This window comes from Psammomys obesus, unplaced genomic scaffold (genome assembly GCF_907164565.1).
Source record: "Psammomys obesus unplaced genomic scaffold, mPsaObe1.curated_primary_1811, whole genome shotgun sequence".
NCBI lineage: Eukaryota > Metazoa > Chordata > Mammalia > Rodentia > Muridae > Psammomys > Psammomys obesus.
In genome coordinates this window covers 28,863,706-28,882,783 of record NW_026585504.1, presented here as the reverse complement: position 1 = coordinate 28,882,783, position 19,078 = coordinate 28,863,706, and the positions used below count along the sequence as shown (strand labels likewise).

The following is a 19,078-nucleotide window of genomic DNA, read 5'->3' as shown; positions in this document are numbered from 1 at the left end:
TATGAATAAAGATGCTTGAACATAGTCGAGCAAGTGTCCTTGTGGTATGGTGGGGCATCTTTTGGGTATATGCCCAGGAGTGGTATAGCTGGTATTGAGGTAGAAATATTCCCAATTTTCTGAGAAGCCATCAGATTGATTTCCAAAATGGTTGGAATCCACTTTGCGATCCCAAGTTTGCAATCACACCAGTAATGGAGGAGAATTCCCCTTTCTTCATATCCTCTCCAGCATGCATTCATTGTCACTTGAGTTTTTGATCTTAGCCATTCTGATGAGTGTAAGATGGAATCTTGGCCATTAGAGATTTCTCTGCTGAGAATCCTCCGTTTAGCTCTGCAACCCATTTTCTAATTGGGTTATTTGGTTGTTGGTGTTTAATTTGTTAAGGTCTTTATATATATATATATATAATTTTGGATATTAGCCTTCTGTTGGATGTAGTATTAGCGAAGGTATTTTCTAATTCTGTAAGCTATCTTTTTGTCCTATTGACAGCATTCTTTACCTTGTAGAAGCTTTTTAGTTTTATGAGGTCCCATTTATTAATTATTGATCTTAGTATCTGAACTATTGGTATTCTGTTCAAGAAGTTGTCTTCTGTACCAACACATTCAAGACTATTCTCTGTTTTCTCTTCTGTTAGATTTAGTGTATCCAGTTTTATGTTGGGGTCTTTAATCCACTTGGACTTGAGTTTTGATCAGGGTGACAAATGTGGATCTATTTGCATTCTTCTATGTGCAGACATCCAATTAGACCACACCATTTATTGAAAATGCTTTGTTTTTTTTTTTTTTTCTATTGTATGGCTTTGCCTTCTTTGCCAGAAATCGTGTCCGTAGGTATGTGGGTTTATTTCTAGGTCTTCTACTTAATTCCATTGGTCAGCCTGTCTGTTTTTATGCCAGTACCATGCAGTTTTTATTACTATTGCTCTGTAATACAGCTTGAAATCAGGGATGGTGATAACCCCAAGAAGATTTTTTATTCTGTAGGATTGTTTTTGCTTTCCTGGGTTTTTACTTTTTCCATATGAAGTTCAGAATTGCTCTTTCTAGGTCTGTAAAGCATTGTGATAGAATTTTGGTGAAAATTGCACTGAATCTCTAGATTGCTTTTAGTAGGATAGCCATTTTTACTATCCATAAGCATGGGAGATCTTTCCATCTTCTGATATCTTCAGTTTCTTTCTTTAGAGACTTGAAGTTCTTGTCATATAGATCTTTCACTTGCTTGGTTAGAGTTAAAAGATATTTTGTATTACTTGTGGATATGTCTTTTCGTTTATTTATATGGTGGATTACATTGATGTATTTTTATATATTGAACCTCTGTATATATTGAACCAATCCCTAGGATGAAGCCTACTTGATCATGGTGGATGATGTTTTTGATATGCACTTGAATTCGATTTGTGATTATTTTATTGAGTATTTTTTGTATCAATGTTCATAAGGGAAATTGCTCTAAAATTCTCTTTCTTTGTTGAATCTTTGTGTGGTTTAGGTATCAGGGTGACTCATAGAATAAGTTTGGCAATTTTCTTTCTGTTTCTATTTTTGTGGAATAATTTAAGGAGTGTTGGTATTAGTTCCTTTTGAACATCTGGTAGAATTCTGCACTAAAACCATCTGGCCTGTGGAGTTTTTTGTTGTTGTTGTTGTTGTTTTGGTTTGGTTTGGAGATGTTTAATGACTGTTTCTGTTTTCTTGTATATTTAAATTGTTTACCTGTTCTTGATTTAACTTTGGTAAGTAGTATCTATCAAGAAAATTGTTCATTTCATTTAGATTTTCCAATTTTCTGGAGTATAGGCTTTTGAAGTAAGACCTAATGATTCTTTGAATTTCCTCAGTATCTATTTTTTATCCCCCTTTTATTTCTTATTTTGTTAATTTGAAACTGTCTCTCTGCCTTTTAGTTAGTTTGGCTAAAGGTTTGTCTGTCTTGCATATTTTCATAAAAACCCAGCTTTTGGTTTTGTTGATCTTTTGAATTGTTCTCTTTTTTTCTAACTTATTGGTTTGAGTCCTAGTTTATTTTCTGCTGTCTACTATACTCCTTTTTGGTGTGTTTGCTTCCTTCTGTTCTAGAACTTTCAAGTGTGCTGCTAAGTTACTAGTATGGGATCTCTCCATTTTCTTTATGAAGGCACTTAGTGCTATAAACTTTCCCCTTAGCACAGTTTTCATTGTTTTCCATAAGTTTGGGTATGTTGTGCCCTTGTTTTCATTAAATTCTAGAAAGTCTTTAATTTTTTTCATTTCCTCCCTGACCCAGTTGTCAATGAGTAGAGAGTTGTTCAGTTTCCATGGGTTTGTAGGCTTCCTGTTGTTTCTGTTGTTTAAGTCCAGCTTTAATCCATGGTGGTCTTAGAAGATTACAAGGAATTATTTCAATCTTTTTTTTATCTCTTGAGGCTTGTTTTATGACCAAATATATGGGTCAATTTTGGAGAAGGCTCCGTGTGATGCTGAGAAAAAGTTATATTCTTTTGTGTTTGAATGGAATGTTCTATAGATATCTGTTAGGTCAATTTGATTCATAATGTTAGTTTCATTTTTTTCTCTGTTTAGTTTCTGTTTCAATGATCTGTCCATTGGCAAAAGTTGAGTTAATGTGTTGAGTTCAATATGTGATTTAAGTTTTAATATTGTTTCTTTTACAAATGTGGGTGCCCTTGCATTTGGGACATAGATGTTCAGAATTGAGATGTCATCTTGGTGGATTTTTCTGTTGATGATTATAAAGTGTCCTTTCTCATCTCTTTTGATTAAGTTTGGTTGAAAGTCTATCTTATTAGATATTAGAATGGCTACTCCAGCTTGTTTCTTACATCTGTTTCCTTGGAAAACATTTTTCCAGCCCTTTACTATGAGGCAATATTGGGGGACAGACAGCATGCAGCTCACCTCTGCTGGCTGTCGAATTTTGCTATATTTGTAAGGAAGATCATTCTGTATATATCTTGCTGTGTTATGGGATACTATTTATGAACATTTTTAGTTTCTCTTATCTTCCCCACTAATTATTTTGATAAAGTATGTATGTTCTTCTTTAAAGAAATTGATTCATTATCTTAATGATGTAAATTCTTACATATCACTAGTTTTTAGAACACATATATGTATAGAGAGATAATAGGGAATAAAAGATGTCATCTTTTGTTTTCTAGGTGGAATTAGAATTTTGAAGCACAGCCTTGAAGGCACAAGCTTGTAATCTCAGCTACTTGGAAGTAGAAGCAAGAAATTTGCTGATTCGAGGCCTGCATGGGCTACAAGGTGAGTCAGGGCCAGCCATCCTCAACTAATTAGTAAGAACATACTTATGAGTGAAAGAAATCAAAATGCCTGGGGCTGTGCTTGCCTAGGGCTCGGCACCCTAGGTTCACTTTCAGAATCTCAGGCCCACATTTCTTCTCTCCGCTATTCTCATGAGAGGACATGGTAAGTTACATAGCACATGGCAGTGCATAGATGAGGCTAGAGGTGGCCATTAGCTTCTTGACAATATATAAGTGACTTTCAAATGCTCCTGTGCCTTAGAGTCACATGGAGGACTTGTTAATGTAGAACACTGAGCCACATTCCCAAAGCATATATTTATATATCTTGTTATATAGTTATATATCTATATATATTATCAATATATATATATATATCATATATATATTACCCCAATAATTTGAATTTATTTTTCAAAGGATTGCCAGGTGATGCCACTTTCTGCTTTCAGGAGATACTCTTGGATAATTTCTGGGTTTATGTGTTAGTATCTTGATAAGATAAGTAGAATAATGGCCTTTTAAAGATCTCCAGCTCCTAAACTAGGCACACTTTATTGTACTAGGTGAAAGAAATTTAAAGATAGGATTAAAATAAGAACATTGATCATCATAGGATTACTGTGAGATGAATATAGTTTTAAGGGTCTTTCTAAGGGAGCAGGAGATTGGGGAGGGGACCATTGAGTGATGGAGAAATGCACAGCTTTAAGGGGAAAGGAAAGGGACCCTAAACCAAAGAATGCTGATGACTTTAGAAGCTAATAAAGACCAAGGATTTTTACCTAGAGCATCTGGAAAGGACATAGAGCCTTACCAACAACTTTATTTTAACCAGTAGGTTCAAAGCAGAGTTCTGACCTGCAGGCTATGAGTTTATATATTTGTATTTTATGTTGCTATATTTATGATAATTTGTTACAGCAGTCATAGGCTAGTAAAAACATCTGTAACTCTCAGCTTGCTGGTTGGCTTTATGTCAGGAATTCTTGATCTCAGCTCATGACTAGATTGAAAAAATAAAATCATGTGAGACAATAGCTACCTTACTTTTCTGCAAGAATGAAAAGCTGCCAATATCTGAGTCCCTTCTCTACAGATGAAGGAATGGTGTCATCCCAATGCCATGTTTGCCACCTCAGTTATAATCAATACAGCCCTCCACAGACATGTTCACAGGCCAGACTAATCTAAACAATCCCCCATCGAGAATCTCAAGTGACTGTGGATAGTGCCAAGTTGAAAATTAAAACTAGCCATCATATTCCCTACTGTGTTCTTTCCTGCATACGAGTTCAGTTTGTCTTCTGCTAGGCAGAATTTAATCTTCTTAGTAAACTTATATTAGCTATATTGATGTTTTTGTTTGTTTGTTTGTTTATGAGGCAAAGTCTCACTATTTAGCATAGCCTGACTTTCAACTCAGGATCATCCTGCCTCAGCTTAATAAATGTTGGGATTGTGAGAGTGTTTCATAGCATGCTTAAACTACATTTAAAATTATGACATCCTAATTATAAAAAGTGCGTAAATGGTTTTAAATGGTCATTTTTTTTTTCAAAGATAGACAAATGGCCAATGACGATAGGAAAAATGTGCTTAACATTATTTATTAACTAAATGAAAATCAATGTCACAGTGAGTCATCACTTCTTATTTATTAGGAAGACAATAATAAAAACATGGATATTATTAGGTTTTGGTAAATATTTGGAAAAACTGAAATACTTATATATTTCTGGTAAAAAAAAATTCTAAAGATTGCAGCTGTTTTGAGAAGTAGCTTAAGAGTCCTGCATAAAGTTCAGATTATTATGTGATCAGAATTCCATTGCTATATTTAAACTGAAAACGTTTCCTGCACAGAATAGCTACATTAATGTTTATGGAAACCTTGTTGATAAACAGGAAAATCACAGTAAATATGTTCTTCAACTGATAAGTTGATCAACAAAAATAATGTATTTTTACGTTGGATTATTTAATGTCTTTCTCTCTCTTACTGTTGCCATGACAAAATACTCTTACAAAAGCAACTTAAGGATAAGTGGCTTATTATGGTTCACAGTTTGGGGTAGTGTCTGTCATGGCAGGAAAGTAAAAAAAAACCCAGGAGCTTGAAGTAGCTGATAGCATCACATCTACAATTTAGAGGAGAGCAGTGAATGCATGACATTGCAGTTTAGTCAACTCTGTCCACTTATATAATCTGGGAAGATTCCCTCCGGGACCATCTGTATTTACACCTAATACTTCTAAAGAACTATTTTGTATAACTTATCCAGATTTTGTACTTGCTTTGTTTTCACTGAGAACTTTAGCCTCTCTTAGCTACTGTCACAGATGGCACTGAAGTCTTTCTGCTTGACTTCTTTTCTTGTTAAAATCTTTCTGTCTTATCACTTTTTCTTTTTCTTGCTCTGGTCTTCTGCCCCCCCCCCCCACACACACACACCCTTGTCTCTGTGGGAGTATTATTGTAAGCTCTTCTCTTAAGGACTTTTCTATTGTGAAAGACCTCATAATCATGGCACCTTATTAAATAAAACATTAACTGGGATCATGGTTTCATAGGGTGATCCCATGACCATTATAACAAGGAACATGGCAGTAGGCAGGCAGTCATGGCAGTGGAGCAGTAGGTGAGAGCTTATATCTTGATCTACAAGCATAAAGCAGAGGTGGGGAGGGAGAGAAGAAGGGAAGGAAGCGGGGTGGGGGAGAGAGAGAAAGAGTACAATTGGAAATGGCATGGGCTTTTGAAACTTGAAAGCCTACCTCCCACCTCCATTCCTATTGACACTTTCACCAACAAGGCCATATCTCTTAATCCTTCCCAAACAGTTCCACCAAATGGGGACCAAGTATTCAAATACATAACTTACGAACCTTTCTCATTCAAACCACCACAGCTCCAAGCTTGTAATACTCTGCTTGCCCATAAATTCATCCTATCTTACTTTTTCCCCCACTGTAGTTTTCCTCAACCATGGTAATTCAGCATCTCCATGGACATGAAGAAATATTTGGAAACATTTTGATTTAGCGCAGATTGGAAAGAAAGATTGGTAGCTAGAGGCCAGGGACTATGGTAAAACTTTGGATTCTCAAGCTAGCTGTCTAAAATATATTATCAATACCTGAGATTAACAAAAACTCTTTTGATTGCTACCTTAAACAAAATCAACTCTTTGTTTCTTTTTAGCAGCTATCAAATACTTGTAGCTCTTCAGCTCTGGGTTATTAGTGTCTACTTCCCATTTTCGTGCTGGGTTTTATGTCTGGTTTGACCTTGCTTAGGTCACATTCATGCTGTTATGATCTCTGTGAGCTCAAGTGTATTTCATTCCTGGTATGCCAAAAAACAGTTTCATGTAATCATCTACCACCTCTAGATCTTAAAATTTTCCCACCCCATCTGCTATGATGATGGCTGAGCCTTGGGAAAAGGGTGTGATATGTATCTCTTGTTTAGGGCCGCCAATGTGTCTCTGTGTTAATTACTATCTTCTGCACGAAATGTCTCTCATGAGAGTTGAGGGATATATTAGTGTATGGATATCACAATACGTTATTAGGAGTCATTTTAATAGTATGTCCATTTAGTGGAATAATAATACTAGGTTCTCCCCTAGGGCCTATGACACAGGTCCTTGGTCTGATAATGGTGCCAGGTGTGGGTTCTAGCTTGTGAAGGTAGCCTTATATCTAACTAAGAAGTGTTTAGTTACCCCTGTAACATTTATAACACTGTTGTATCATTACTCTAACTCAGGGGTCACAGCTGGGTATAATTGATGATTGCTGTTTTCTGATAGCTTGCATAGCACTTTTCAGCACTATGAAAGCTAGCCAGTAAGGATGGTCCAGGTCAGAAAACACTTGATTTTTCTATGTTTTCTGATATATGTCTGTGGCATCTTCAACAATAAGGTCTTACTGTCAACTTCTGGAGGGTAACCGGGGACAGTGGCGATGACTTGTACTGTTTGGGATCTGTGGGAGTCCACTGGCCAACAACTGCTTGAGAAATGACCCATTCCTGGAACTTCCTCAGAGTAAACATGTATAGTATCTCCTTGTCAAGTCTATGTCCCTCTTAAACATTTTAAGGGCTTTTTTTCTGAAGTGATATTTCACATGAATTTTTAAAGGTTCAGTTATGTCACAAATAAGAATCTTGGAGCACCTCTTGATTTTAATATTTTTTTTGACAGTTACATGCAAGTAACAAACAACAAAAACAACAAACAAAAACACCAACAAAAAACTAGGTTGATAGTTGAGTCTTGCTATTTCTTGGTTCTTGGTTCTTTCTGCCTATAACCTGGCTGTAGCTGCTAATGTTGATAGAAAACAGACCTTTATTTAGGTTACTATTTTAGTTTTCTGTTGTTTACTAAAGAATATAATCCTCATTGAAATAGGAATTATATTTCCAACTCTTTCTTTCTCTAAAACCTTCTTTAGGTTTTAGTCTAAAATATTCTCTTATAGGATCCAGACAGTACTGATGGGACCTGATAGTCTAGGGTCAGATAGTAGAGAAAGAGAGCCTCCCCTATCAGTGGACTAGGGGAGGGACATGCCGAGGAGGGAGCTACAGCTGGGATACAAAGTAAATAAATTATAATAAATAATAATAATAAAGAGAAATGCCCTCTTGGATATTTTACAAATATATAAAATTTAACATGGCCTAAATGGTACCTAGATTTCTCAACCCCAATTGTGGACATGTGTAACCCATGTAGCTAGGCCTCCACTTAGCTCACAGAAATATGGTTTGAATCCCATGATTCTTGTTCTTTCCATTTATTTTTTTATTATTATTAATTACACTTTATTCACTTTGTATCTCCCCCATAAGCCCCTCCCTCCCCCCTCCCAATCCCACTCTCCCTCCCCCTTCTTCACACATGCCCCTCCCCAAGTCCACTGATAGGGGAGGTCCTCTTCTCCTTCCTTCTGATCTTAGTCTATCAGATCACATAAGGAGTGGCTGCACTGTCATCTTCTGTGGCCTGATAAGGCTGCTCCCCCCTCAGAGGGAGGTGATCAAAGAGCAGGCCAATCAGATTATGTCAGAGGCAGTCCCTCCTCTCATTACTATGGAACCCCCTTGGACACTGAACTGTCATGTGCTACATCTGTGCAGGGGTTCTAGGTTATCTCCATGAATAGTCCTTGGTTGGAGTATGACATATAACATAGGATAAACCTACTAAAAATTGTACATCTAAAGAAACTAAGCAAGAGAGAGGACCCTGACTAAAACGCACAGTCCCCATCCTGAAAGGCAAAGAGGTTGGACATCAGAAGAAGAAGAAAACAGGAAACAACCTACGAACCTGCCACAGAGGGCCTCTGTCCTACAGACTATCAAAGCAGATGCTGAGCCTGATGGCCAACTGTCGGGCAGAGTGCATGGAATCTTATGTAAGAAGTGGGAAATAGTAAGAGCTGGAGAGGATGGGAACCACACAAGGAGAGCAACAGAACCAGAAAATTTGAACACAGGGAACTTCCCAGAGACTCTTCCATTTATTTTGCCTCCAGAATTTCTCAAATCTACCAATTTTGATTCATCTCCATTGTCAACATTGTATTACATATACCAATGCATTTTGCCTGCCCACTGCCCCATGCACATTTCCACTCTTATCCTTACTGCAGCCCTTCCTCTACACAACAGTGAGAACAGTCTTAAAAACTGTATGTCAGAGCAACTGATTACTCTTCCTGCTTAAGAAGGTCAGTGGTTTCCTATTACTCTTGGAATCAATCTAAAAGTCCATGAGACTTTGACTTTTCCTGTCACTTGAGTATCATTTTTCATTGATTCATTTTTCACTCAATTCTGTCACATGTACATGCTGTCATTTGCTCATACTTTTCTTATGTTTTCTTTTAAAATATCAGTGGTGTCTCTCTTAGATCATTCCTGATACATCCTAAACAGATGACACATTTTTTTTCAATTACTTTATTATAATTTTGGTATGGAAATCACTTAATATATTTATGTTTTTATTTCTTTCTTTTGTGTGTGTATGCTATCAGCCCCAGTAAACTATAAGCTTTAGGAAGATAGGCACCATGTTCACCATTGGATTTCTAGGACTGAATGAACTTAAGTCTATTTTACTTGCAACATAACAGTAGTATAATTTGTTGAATGAACTAAGACTGGATGACACTTTTTGTTGCCAAAAGAGTTTGTTCTAAAAAGGATTATTCAAGCTGTATTTGGTAGTACATGCCAGTAATCTCAACAATTAGAAGGCTGAGGCAAGTGGATTAGAAATTCAACACTAGCCTCGGCTATAACAAGACCCTGATAAAGTGTTTTATTTTACAAAGAAAGTTGAAAAGACAGTACAGCATATATATATATATATATATATATATATATGTAGCCTGAATTTAACAATAAACATTTTCTATAATAACTTTTCCTACTTTCCCTGTATATACAGACTGTCTCAGTTAAGGTTATTATCTCAGTGATAAAACATCATGACCACCAATAACTTATCTAAAACCAAATGGTCAGCACTGAAACCTTACATACAAGTAACATACAAGTATGTTTTACGTTATATAGACTGAGCAGAATATATATATATATATATATGTATACATATGCACACATATACATATATGCATGCAACAACAATTAATGAAAACAGAGGCCATGAATTTGAAAGCAAGCAAGGAGGGGTATATGAGAGAAAACGGGAGAAATGATATAGTATAATCCCTAAAATTAAAGAAAAAAACTCACTTCCCAAGTTCCTATAATTGCTTGCAAACAGGAAATGCCAACCTTTACTGAGTCTTATCCATCCATTATGGATGAGAGCTCTGCTTTGTGTTAATAGTTTTGATACCCACAAAAGGCCCTATGGATGATCTACTTATGTCAGTGGAGGTACTCACCTCAGTGCTAGATGATTGCTACTGCTTGTTAAGTCTCAAACCCTGAGACAACTAGATGAGGTACAGGTTCTCTGTGCATTCCTCAGAGTCCCTACCTATTAAAGGGTACCACAGGCATACCTTACCCTCTGTCCCAAACTCTACAGCCCAGGGTTGGACCCTTCCTTCAGAGGCTCTTACCTATATAATCCAGTTATTTTGGTAAATGGTTATCTACCAGTCACCACCCCCACCTTTTTGTTGACCTTTTGTCCTCTTGGCTGCTGCACCTGGTTCCACTCTGTCCTCTCTCCCTGCCCCCCCTGCTCATATCATATGGCTCATGGTCATGTCCACTCTGCACTCTCCCAGATGTCTCTGTTTCTGGCTATGCTCTCCCTTTTACCTACAATAAACTTTCTCCTCTACCATACCTAGGAGCAGTCATGTCCTTCCTTTTAATATATTTTTTCACACAAGTCTTTCTCACACTCTCAGCATTTTTTAGTTGCCTACAGTTCTTTGTATAGGGTTGGTGCCTGTGTGCCCCCACCCCCACTTTGGCATATCTATTTCTCATCATTGCTATCTTTGTTCAAGTGTTTAGGTGGTCCTAAACACTTTGAGATATTATGGGTATAGCTTCTGGAATTCCTAGGAGACACAATCACACTGCAGACTCACTGATCCTCTGCCTCTTACAAACTATCCAGCCTTTTGTCACAGTGATCCCTGAGCTTTAGATTGAGGGAGTTGTTTTGTGTGTCCATTGGGGCTGGGCTAATCGCAGCAACTTTTTTGTAGTCACAGAACAAAGGAAAGTCATAAATCAAAGATCGTGCCAAATACATTAGTGGTGTATCAGGTGGGTGGGTTATAGTAAAGAAAGGAAAACTGCCATATGTTTTAAACTCTTATCTAATGACATCTTTAGATTTTGAGTTGGTGGAAACTAGTGGTCTTCTAAGAAAACATACCAAAGATTTTATTTATAGCCAATAGGACTCTAGGTCACATACAAAAGATGGACAATGTATGATTCTAAAAGGAACTAAAGATAGTCAAAGATAATTTTGGCTGTGAATGTGAAGCATTCCAACTCTCTCCAGTTAAAACTTTTTTTGTCAGTCAATTCTGTGGAATCTATCCCATGGGTGTGGCTTTTTCTGGGCAGTTCACTTAAGAAAGAAACTTAATGAACACTTTTTCTGTTACAAAAATTCTGTGATTATTACATAAAAGGTTCACAGTTACTCTGAGATAAGTGCTGCTAACATTGAGCCATTTTACAGTAAGGACATTTAAGATTCAAAGTAGCTCATAACATCAGGGAGATAAAACATGGCACAGCCCCAACACTTAGACACACCTGCTCTAGAAACAATATTTTTTGTTTATTTGTTTGTGTGTTTTTTAATTTAAGATTACTTTATGTGCATGCATGCCTGCGGAATGTGTGTGTTTTCTCGTGAAGGATGGGGAGGGGGATTTATTTAAGTGTTAATAATGGCTCTCTTTGTGATTTTTGGAAGTTTCTGAAGTTACATTGTTTAATGATTTCAAGGATTTAGTGAAATGTTTTGGTGTGCTCCTTCTTAGTAGGACCTTTTCTTTAGTTATAAGCTTATAGGCTGGTTTTTGAGATGCTGTTTATCCAGGTCATTAACTCAGTCACTTAAATGATTGGTAACAGATGAAATAAACCAATTTGTGTCAACTATATTAGATATACACATTCTGTGTATACTGAGACATTTTACAGGAGAGCGCTTTTTGAATCAAGAAATGCTGATCATTCGGCAGGGGAGGAGGGAGGGGCTCATGGGGGGATACAAAATGAATAAAGTGTAATTAATAAAAAAAAATAAAAGATTAAAAAAAAAAAAAGAAATGCTGATCATGAAACTTTTTGAAATTTACCATCAGGCCGGTAGTGGCAGAGTGGCAGAACTATGCTTCGTGGTGTTCTGGGAAAGGCCGTTCGACTTGCTGGCTATACCATTCAGTATGGCTGTATAGCTCATTGTGTTTTTGAATACGTTGGTGGTGTTGTAATGGTAAGTTGCTACATTTAGAAATTTCATTTTAAAATTCAGCTTTTTTAATACAAGGAGACATAGCTTTTTTTATAATTTCCTTGAAGTCATTTTATGAAAATTAAAACAAAACCTTTCTAAATATTGGGATGCAAGAGGGTATGTTTGTAACTGAGTGTAGGGACACATACATGTAGTTTGCAAGTTTGAGGCAGTAGACTGAGTTCAAAGTGAGGCTAGGCTACATACTGAGTTCAAGTCCATGCTGGGGTGTATAATAAGACTCTGTCACAAGTACCTTTCACCTATCCCTCCTCAGCCACAACACAAAGCAAACCTTGTCTCAAAACCCCACAGGGACAGTGAGATGACTCAGCTGATAATGTGCTTGCCACCATGTCTGATACTCAGGATCCATGTCGTAGAAAGAGAACTGATTCTCACAAGTTGTCCTTTGATCTTCATGTGTACTCTGTGGCAAGTTCATGTATACACACATATGTGCGTAAACTTACTCTCTCTCATACAAAAACACAGTACTGTGAATGATCAAAAGCAAACAAGCAAAAATAGTATGTTTGCATCTGCACCAGAATAAAATGTAAGAACCATTGAGCCCACACTTTTATATTCGGTATTTAGCAGGACACAAATAATCCTCTTGATAACCTGATTATAAACAGTAATCATTTCAGTGTTGTTGTGCTTTCTAGACTATGGTTGATGCTGTTAACTTCTTACCTTACACTGTCTGTTGTACTTGTTTGAGGAAGTCATTCTACTCAAGAGGAAACTCTCAGACTCAGAGAGCTAACCCATTCCATGTTCCACAGTTAGTAAGAGGTAGAATTTCAACACACATTTGTCTGATGTTTAAAACTACTCATAACTACCAAGTTTGACATTCAAGCACATGATTATTCTGATAAGATCGTAATAAAATGTTAGCACTGGCTTGCCCGAACCAACATTTGATCTCAATATCACGTCACAAATCTGAAAACTCAGAATGTTCACATCTTTGTTATGTAAATGAAACAACATCTGGGCTGCCAATGGTTTTTTGGGTTGTTTTACCCTAAAAGATTGATAATTATAATAATGCTTATTTGAGCTGAAGTAAAGGATGTAAATGCATTTAGCTAATACTCCTCCCCTTGACAATGACATTGTTACTTCTAGAAGTAGTAAATGTAAACTTTGTTGTTACTTATTACTTTACTGAAATGTTTATGATTTTGCCTGTTTTGAGTAAAAGATTGTATTTAAATGATAAATGATAAAATAGATGGAGACTGTGTTGTTTCTATTTCTAAGTGGCAACTGTTACTCCAGAATTAGGCATGTATCAAGATTGTTCTTTTCAGACATACAGATAAATTTGTCTTTAGAGTGTATCTCATGGTGTTGGTGATTTTTCAGTAGAGAATGTAAGTTGAAGCCTGGTCATACTGAGTAATAAGTGTTTTCCTGGGAGAGGGAATGTCAGCTCTCAGAGAATGAACAGTGTAGTGTTGCTTTAGGGCACTAAATGATGTTTGAGAAAACCAGAGAAGTCCATCATTCATGCAACAGATATGTATCAAACATTAACACTATGCTAAGTAGATTTACATGGCTGGGAAACTAAGACAAGATATCAGTGCTCCTCATGGACTTTAGTATTCTATAGGGTGGCCAAAACCTAGAAGTAGAGATGGTACTTTGTTCATATCTGATAAAGTAATGTCAAACAATTATAATGTGGTCTGTTTCCAGGAAGAACATTTACGCAATTTTCTTTCTCTTAAGCCCACCCAAATGATTTCTGTAAAGTTAAAGAGATTTGAGCTCACAAGATTTTCTTCTTCTCCTTCTTTTTCTTCCTCTTCCTCTTTTTCCTGTTCTTCCTCTTCCTCCTTCCCCCTCCTCCTCCCCCTCCCCCTCCCCCTCCTCCTCCTCCTCTTCTCCTCCTCTTCCTTCTTCTTCTCCTTCTTTTTTTTTTTTTCAGTGTTCTGGACCATCAATGGAACCCACAATTCAAAGTTCAGATATTGTCTTTGCAGAAAATCTTAGCCGACATTTTTATAGCATCCAAAGGTAAAGTTCTCTTATGCTTATACCTGTAGTGAAAGGTATATAAACTGTATTTTTCTATAATTTCTAACTTTATGTTAAAATCCTTTTATAAGTAGTAAGTAGACAAAAATTTTGAATATTTTCTGTTTACTTGAGAACATTTTAATAGTCAATGTGTTCAAGTGTCTGTGGTCACTGTGTCTCTTCACTTACCGTCTAGGACAGTTTAACAGTCCTCATTAAAATATGTGAAAGGTTAATTCTTTTTATAGGTTTCTAAAATGCTTTAAGTCAGGAGCAAGAGCCTTCTGGACTGTGTTGCTCTCCACATCAGTGTTCTAGTTAGCACTAATGACTGTCCTGCTTATTCTTTGTACAGAGACATGATAACTACTCAGTGATTTTTGGTTGTGGCTTGTGTGTGACTAAGAATGAAAAATTTGATTCCATGTGGTTCTCCAGATTAATTAATTATTAAGTTGAATAACTATTTGGTAAATACTGTTTTTTACTAAATTTTCCAAAATTGTACTCCTAATAATGGCTCAAAACCTTGTGCTACTGTTTATCTCAAGGGATGCTGTGAGTTTGAATTCCTTTTGAAAGGATGTCAAATAGTAACTTACTATATTTTCTTAAATGTACCTCTTTAAAGGTTTTTTTTTTTTTTAGAATTACAAAAAGTCTGAACCAGCTTTTATCTCAGTGACCTATAAATGATTCCCACTACTGGCCTTTAGTGTGGTAAGAAGGGTTAAGCACTCCTTACACTGTTTACCTTTGTTGTAGCCCATTTCCCAGTATTGAAAAATCAAGAATAGTATGAAACTGTTCTTTCCTTTGCACTTTCTCTAACTTGTGATGCTTTTTACAAAGCTCTTTTAATCAAGCTATGTGGTCTAATAGAGTCCCAAGGAAATTGTGCAGATCTTTTTTTCTGTAATAACCTCAAGAAGCATACTTGTGGATTTGGTGATTGTAAATTAAAACTTAAATGACAGACTTAATTAGCTACATATGCTTTTTTACTTTTGCCAGAGTAGCCTGTAACATGACTCACTATAACATGAAGGCAAACTGCTGCTGCATGCCAGTGACATAGTAACCCTTAAATGTCCTTAACAGTATGCTTACCATTCTGAGTAAATAGCTCAATGTTGTATTTAAAATACTCTTTGCAATCAGGTGAGTAATAGAAATAAGTACATTCAGGAAATTAAGATTCTTTGAAGAAGTCATTTTGTACTCTATCCATTCAGAGGTCTCATTAGTATGTTCATTCATGAATCTTGTGTTCATATGAAACATGGCAAAATAACTTATAGGACCAAGGCAGGCAGCTGATAATGCTGGGAGCCTCAAAGCACCACATCACCAATAAGTGTACTGGGAAAGGAAATTTTAAGTACTGGTTCTGTTATTAAAACTCCCTTTAAAGGAGGCAAGAGTCCAAAGAGTATGTATTTTGATTTATATATGTGTGTATCTAGCTAGACTAGTAGAAATATATTAATAGTTTCACTTAATGTTGATCTCTGTAAAACCAACCTGACTAAATTATTATTTTAGTGTTGCTAGTTAGGTACAGACTTTAAGGGTTATGTTGTTGTATCAAATAACATAAGCTGCGTAAGCATCCATGGAAATGATTTCTTCTTTCAAAGACATGCTAGATAGATTTTCATAGCCTACAAGTCTTTCCAAAGTTTTTCATATGAGCAGTTTTACTAACATTTTGAAAGAAAACAGGGTGTGTGGTTGCAGTGCAGAGCATTGGTTGGTAGTGCATGGGCAAAGAATGCACACACCTGGGAACAGCTTCAGAGAACTGGCTCAGTTTATTGGGGGAGGGAGGAAAGGGGATATTTATGCTCATGGGAAGATGGGCAGGGTCTCTGGAGCAAGGTTTGTGTGGTAGGTGCAATTGACCAGAACAGGGGTGTTGAAAGATACTTAATTTATCTGCATACCTAGGGACTAAGGGTCTTAGGACAAACAAAACAAAACAAAAACACTTTATAAGGTCAAACAAGGAGTAAAGCCTGATAACTGGCAGGGTAGTAAATTCTTACTGGGGTTGCTAGTTGCTTTTTGGTGACAGGCTGGGAGACAGATGGGAGCAATGCCTGCCATCCTCATATGAGGTATCCTTGGTAGAAACTCTCTTCAACCCTTCTTGTTAATCCTGGGCCATTATAGTCCCATGACATTTAGTGTTTTATTTGGTTGTGTCTAATTTTTTTTCTCTGAAATGAAGTCTGTACTGTAAATTATGACTTGAATTATATAACATTATTCTTTAATTTTTGAAGTTTTGGGAATAGAGCATTTCATTTTTAGTGTTCTAGAATTGGTTATATAAATAATACACAGTGGATATAATTCTCATGAGATATTAGAAGTTAGCAGTAATTTTATATGGAATTATGACTCTGTGTTTTGATACTATATATCAGTTATAATAATTTCTAAACATGTTAAATGTATAGCAGGTCAATATATGATAGGATAAAGGGTGTGCCTTTATTTAGGATACCTTATAAAATTATTAAAGCAGTCCTATGTATATAGTTATGCTTGCTATAATACTGACATTCTTTTTTTCTTTTTTTCCTTCTTCAGAGGTGACATTGTAATTGCAAAAAGCCCAAGTGATCCAAGATCAAATATTTGTAAAAGAGTAATTGGTTTGGAAGGAGACAAAATCCTTACCACTAGTCCATCTGATATCTTTAAGAGCAGTAGTTATGTAAGTAATATTGCAATTATGTCTTTTTTTTTTTTTTTTTTTTTGCCTTCATGGTTGATTAATACTAACTGAATATACTGAGAAAACAAAGTGATCTTTCAAATTATTTGTATTGGGCTGGAGAGATGGCTCAGCAGTTAAGAACACATACTGTTCTTCTAGAGAATACAAGTTTGAGCCCCAGCACCCAAATCAGGTGACTCATAACCACCTATAACTCCAACTCCAGGAAGATTCAACACCTCTAGACTCTTTAGTCACAAGCATTCTCATATACATACTGACATACAGACAAACACTCATACACATGCACATAATTAAAAATAATAACTTTAAATGCTTATATTAGCATTTATGAATTATATATTTTACAGTGGGTTTCATTGTGACCTCTTCATACCTGAATATGATATACTTTGATTATATTTATCTCCCATTACTCCTGACATTCCAGCTAATCTACCAATGAGTTCCCCTTCTCTTTCCTGTTTGGTTTTGGTTGATTTGTTTTTGTTGTTGGTAGTGGTGATCCTATGAGTTTCATTGGGGTTGCTTATAAGAGCACGGGTGGCTGTGAATTTACTTACTCCACCAGTGGCTGCCGCTAGACGTAATGTTTCCTCCCATCACTCCACAAACCACCAACTGCCAGCAGCTCTGCAGGAAGGACTGAGCCTTTTGATGTCTTACCCACTTCATGAGAGGATATCTATCAGTGGGCCCAATTTTGAGCAGGTCTCATTAGGTACTCATAGCTTTTGTGAGTTCAAGTGTGAGTAGACATTTGATTTCCAGAAACTAATGTTCCATAGCACTTTATTCCATTCTCTGGCTCTTACATTCTTGCTGCCACTATTCCATGATGTTTCCTGAGCCTTGGAGGGGATGATGTAGATGTCTCATTTATGGTTGAATACTTAACTTTCACTTATCCTCAATGCTCTGACCATCTGTGACTCTCTCCAGCAACTGTCATCATTGAGAAAAGAAGCATCTCTGATTAGAGTTGACAATACTACTGTATGGGCATGTCATAGTAACGGATTCTACTGAAGTGATAAAAATACCATGATCAAAAGCAACTTGGGAAAGATGTTTTATTTCAGCTTACAACTTCCAAGACACGCTCCATTGTTGAGGGAAGTCAGGGCAGAAACTCAGGGCAGGAACTTGGTAACAGGAACTGTAGCAGAGAACATGAAGGACCACTGCTTACTGGCTTGCTGCTTATGGCTTTACCACCCTGCTTTCATATATAACTTCAGAAGACCTCCCAGGATTGGCCACAGTGGACTGGGCCCTCCCACATCAGTCAATCAAGAAAATGTCCAGAAGACGGGCCTATAAGGTTTCATGGAGACATTATCTCTCAATTGAAAGTCCTGCTCTTGTGTTAAGTTGACATAAAGCAGCCTGTCCATGACAATATTTCACATATTTTCGTTATTTTTAAAACCCTGTAGAAGAACCTCAATATTTCACATATTTTAGTTATTTTTAAAACCCTGTAGAAGAACCTCAATTTGAAGAGAAACTATATATTTTCCTAGTATTATAAAGTCTGTCTGGAGATGATCATTACTTAGAAAACAGTACTAACTTCATTGGAAGGAAACCTGTCTGATACTGCCTTCACCTATGGTCAAGGTCACCCTCATCTATCTGTACCAAGACATACCAGTATAATGTAGCTTAAAACAAGAAGGGCACATGACTTTTATAACACTATTATAAAAAAGTAACACCAAAGCAGCTTAATTCTGATACAGAGAAAACATCAAAATATGAGAGTTGAGATCATTTCATCTAGGATACAGTTGACCAGTGCATCTAAAAAAACAAAAAACTGTCATCACAGGGTTGGATGACACATGTAGGTGATCCCAGCGCTGGAGAGGTTTAACAGGAGGATTTCCAATGTGAGTTCAAGGTGACCCTGAACTACATAGCAGGATTCTGCTTTAAAATAATCATTAAGGGCTATGACAGGCTGTCAAGGACATAGAGAACTAAGAACAACTGAGG

At 36.6% G+C, this 19,078-nt stretch overlaps 1 protein-coding gene across 3 annotated transcripts in view; it reads left to right on the top strand.

Annotated features, from left to right (window-relative positions):
• The window catches only part of Immp1l (inner mitochondrial membrane peptidase subunit 1), a 62,690-nt gene that overhangs the window by 20,849 nt on the left and 22,763 nt on the right, over positions 1-19,078 (top strand). For 2 of the 3 annotated variants that reach the window (XM_055599296.1, XM_055599286.1), the window contains 4 exons: positions 3,179-3,287; positions 12,137-12,267; positions 14,237-14,325; positions 16,927-17,053. In XM_055599296.1, the coding sequence (XP_055455271.1) occupies positions 12,163-12,267; positions 14,237-14,325; positions 16,927-17,053 (321 nt within the window). In that variant the 5' untranslated portion in view covers positions 3,179-3,287; positions 12,137-12,162. The remainder of the gene's footprint in view (positions 1-3,178; positions 3,288-12,136; positions 12,268-14,236; positions 14,326-16,926; positions 17,054-19,078) is intronic. The other variant, XM_055599305.1, reaches the window with a different exon arrangement.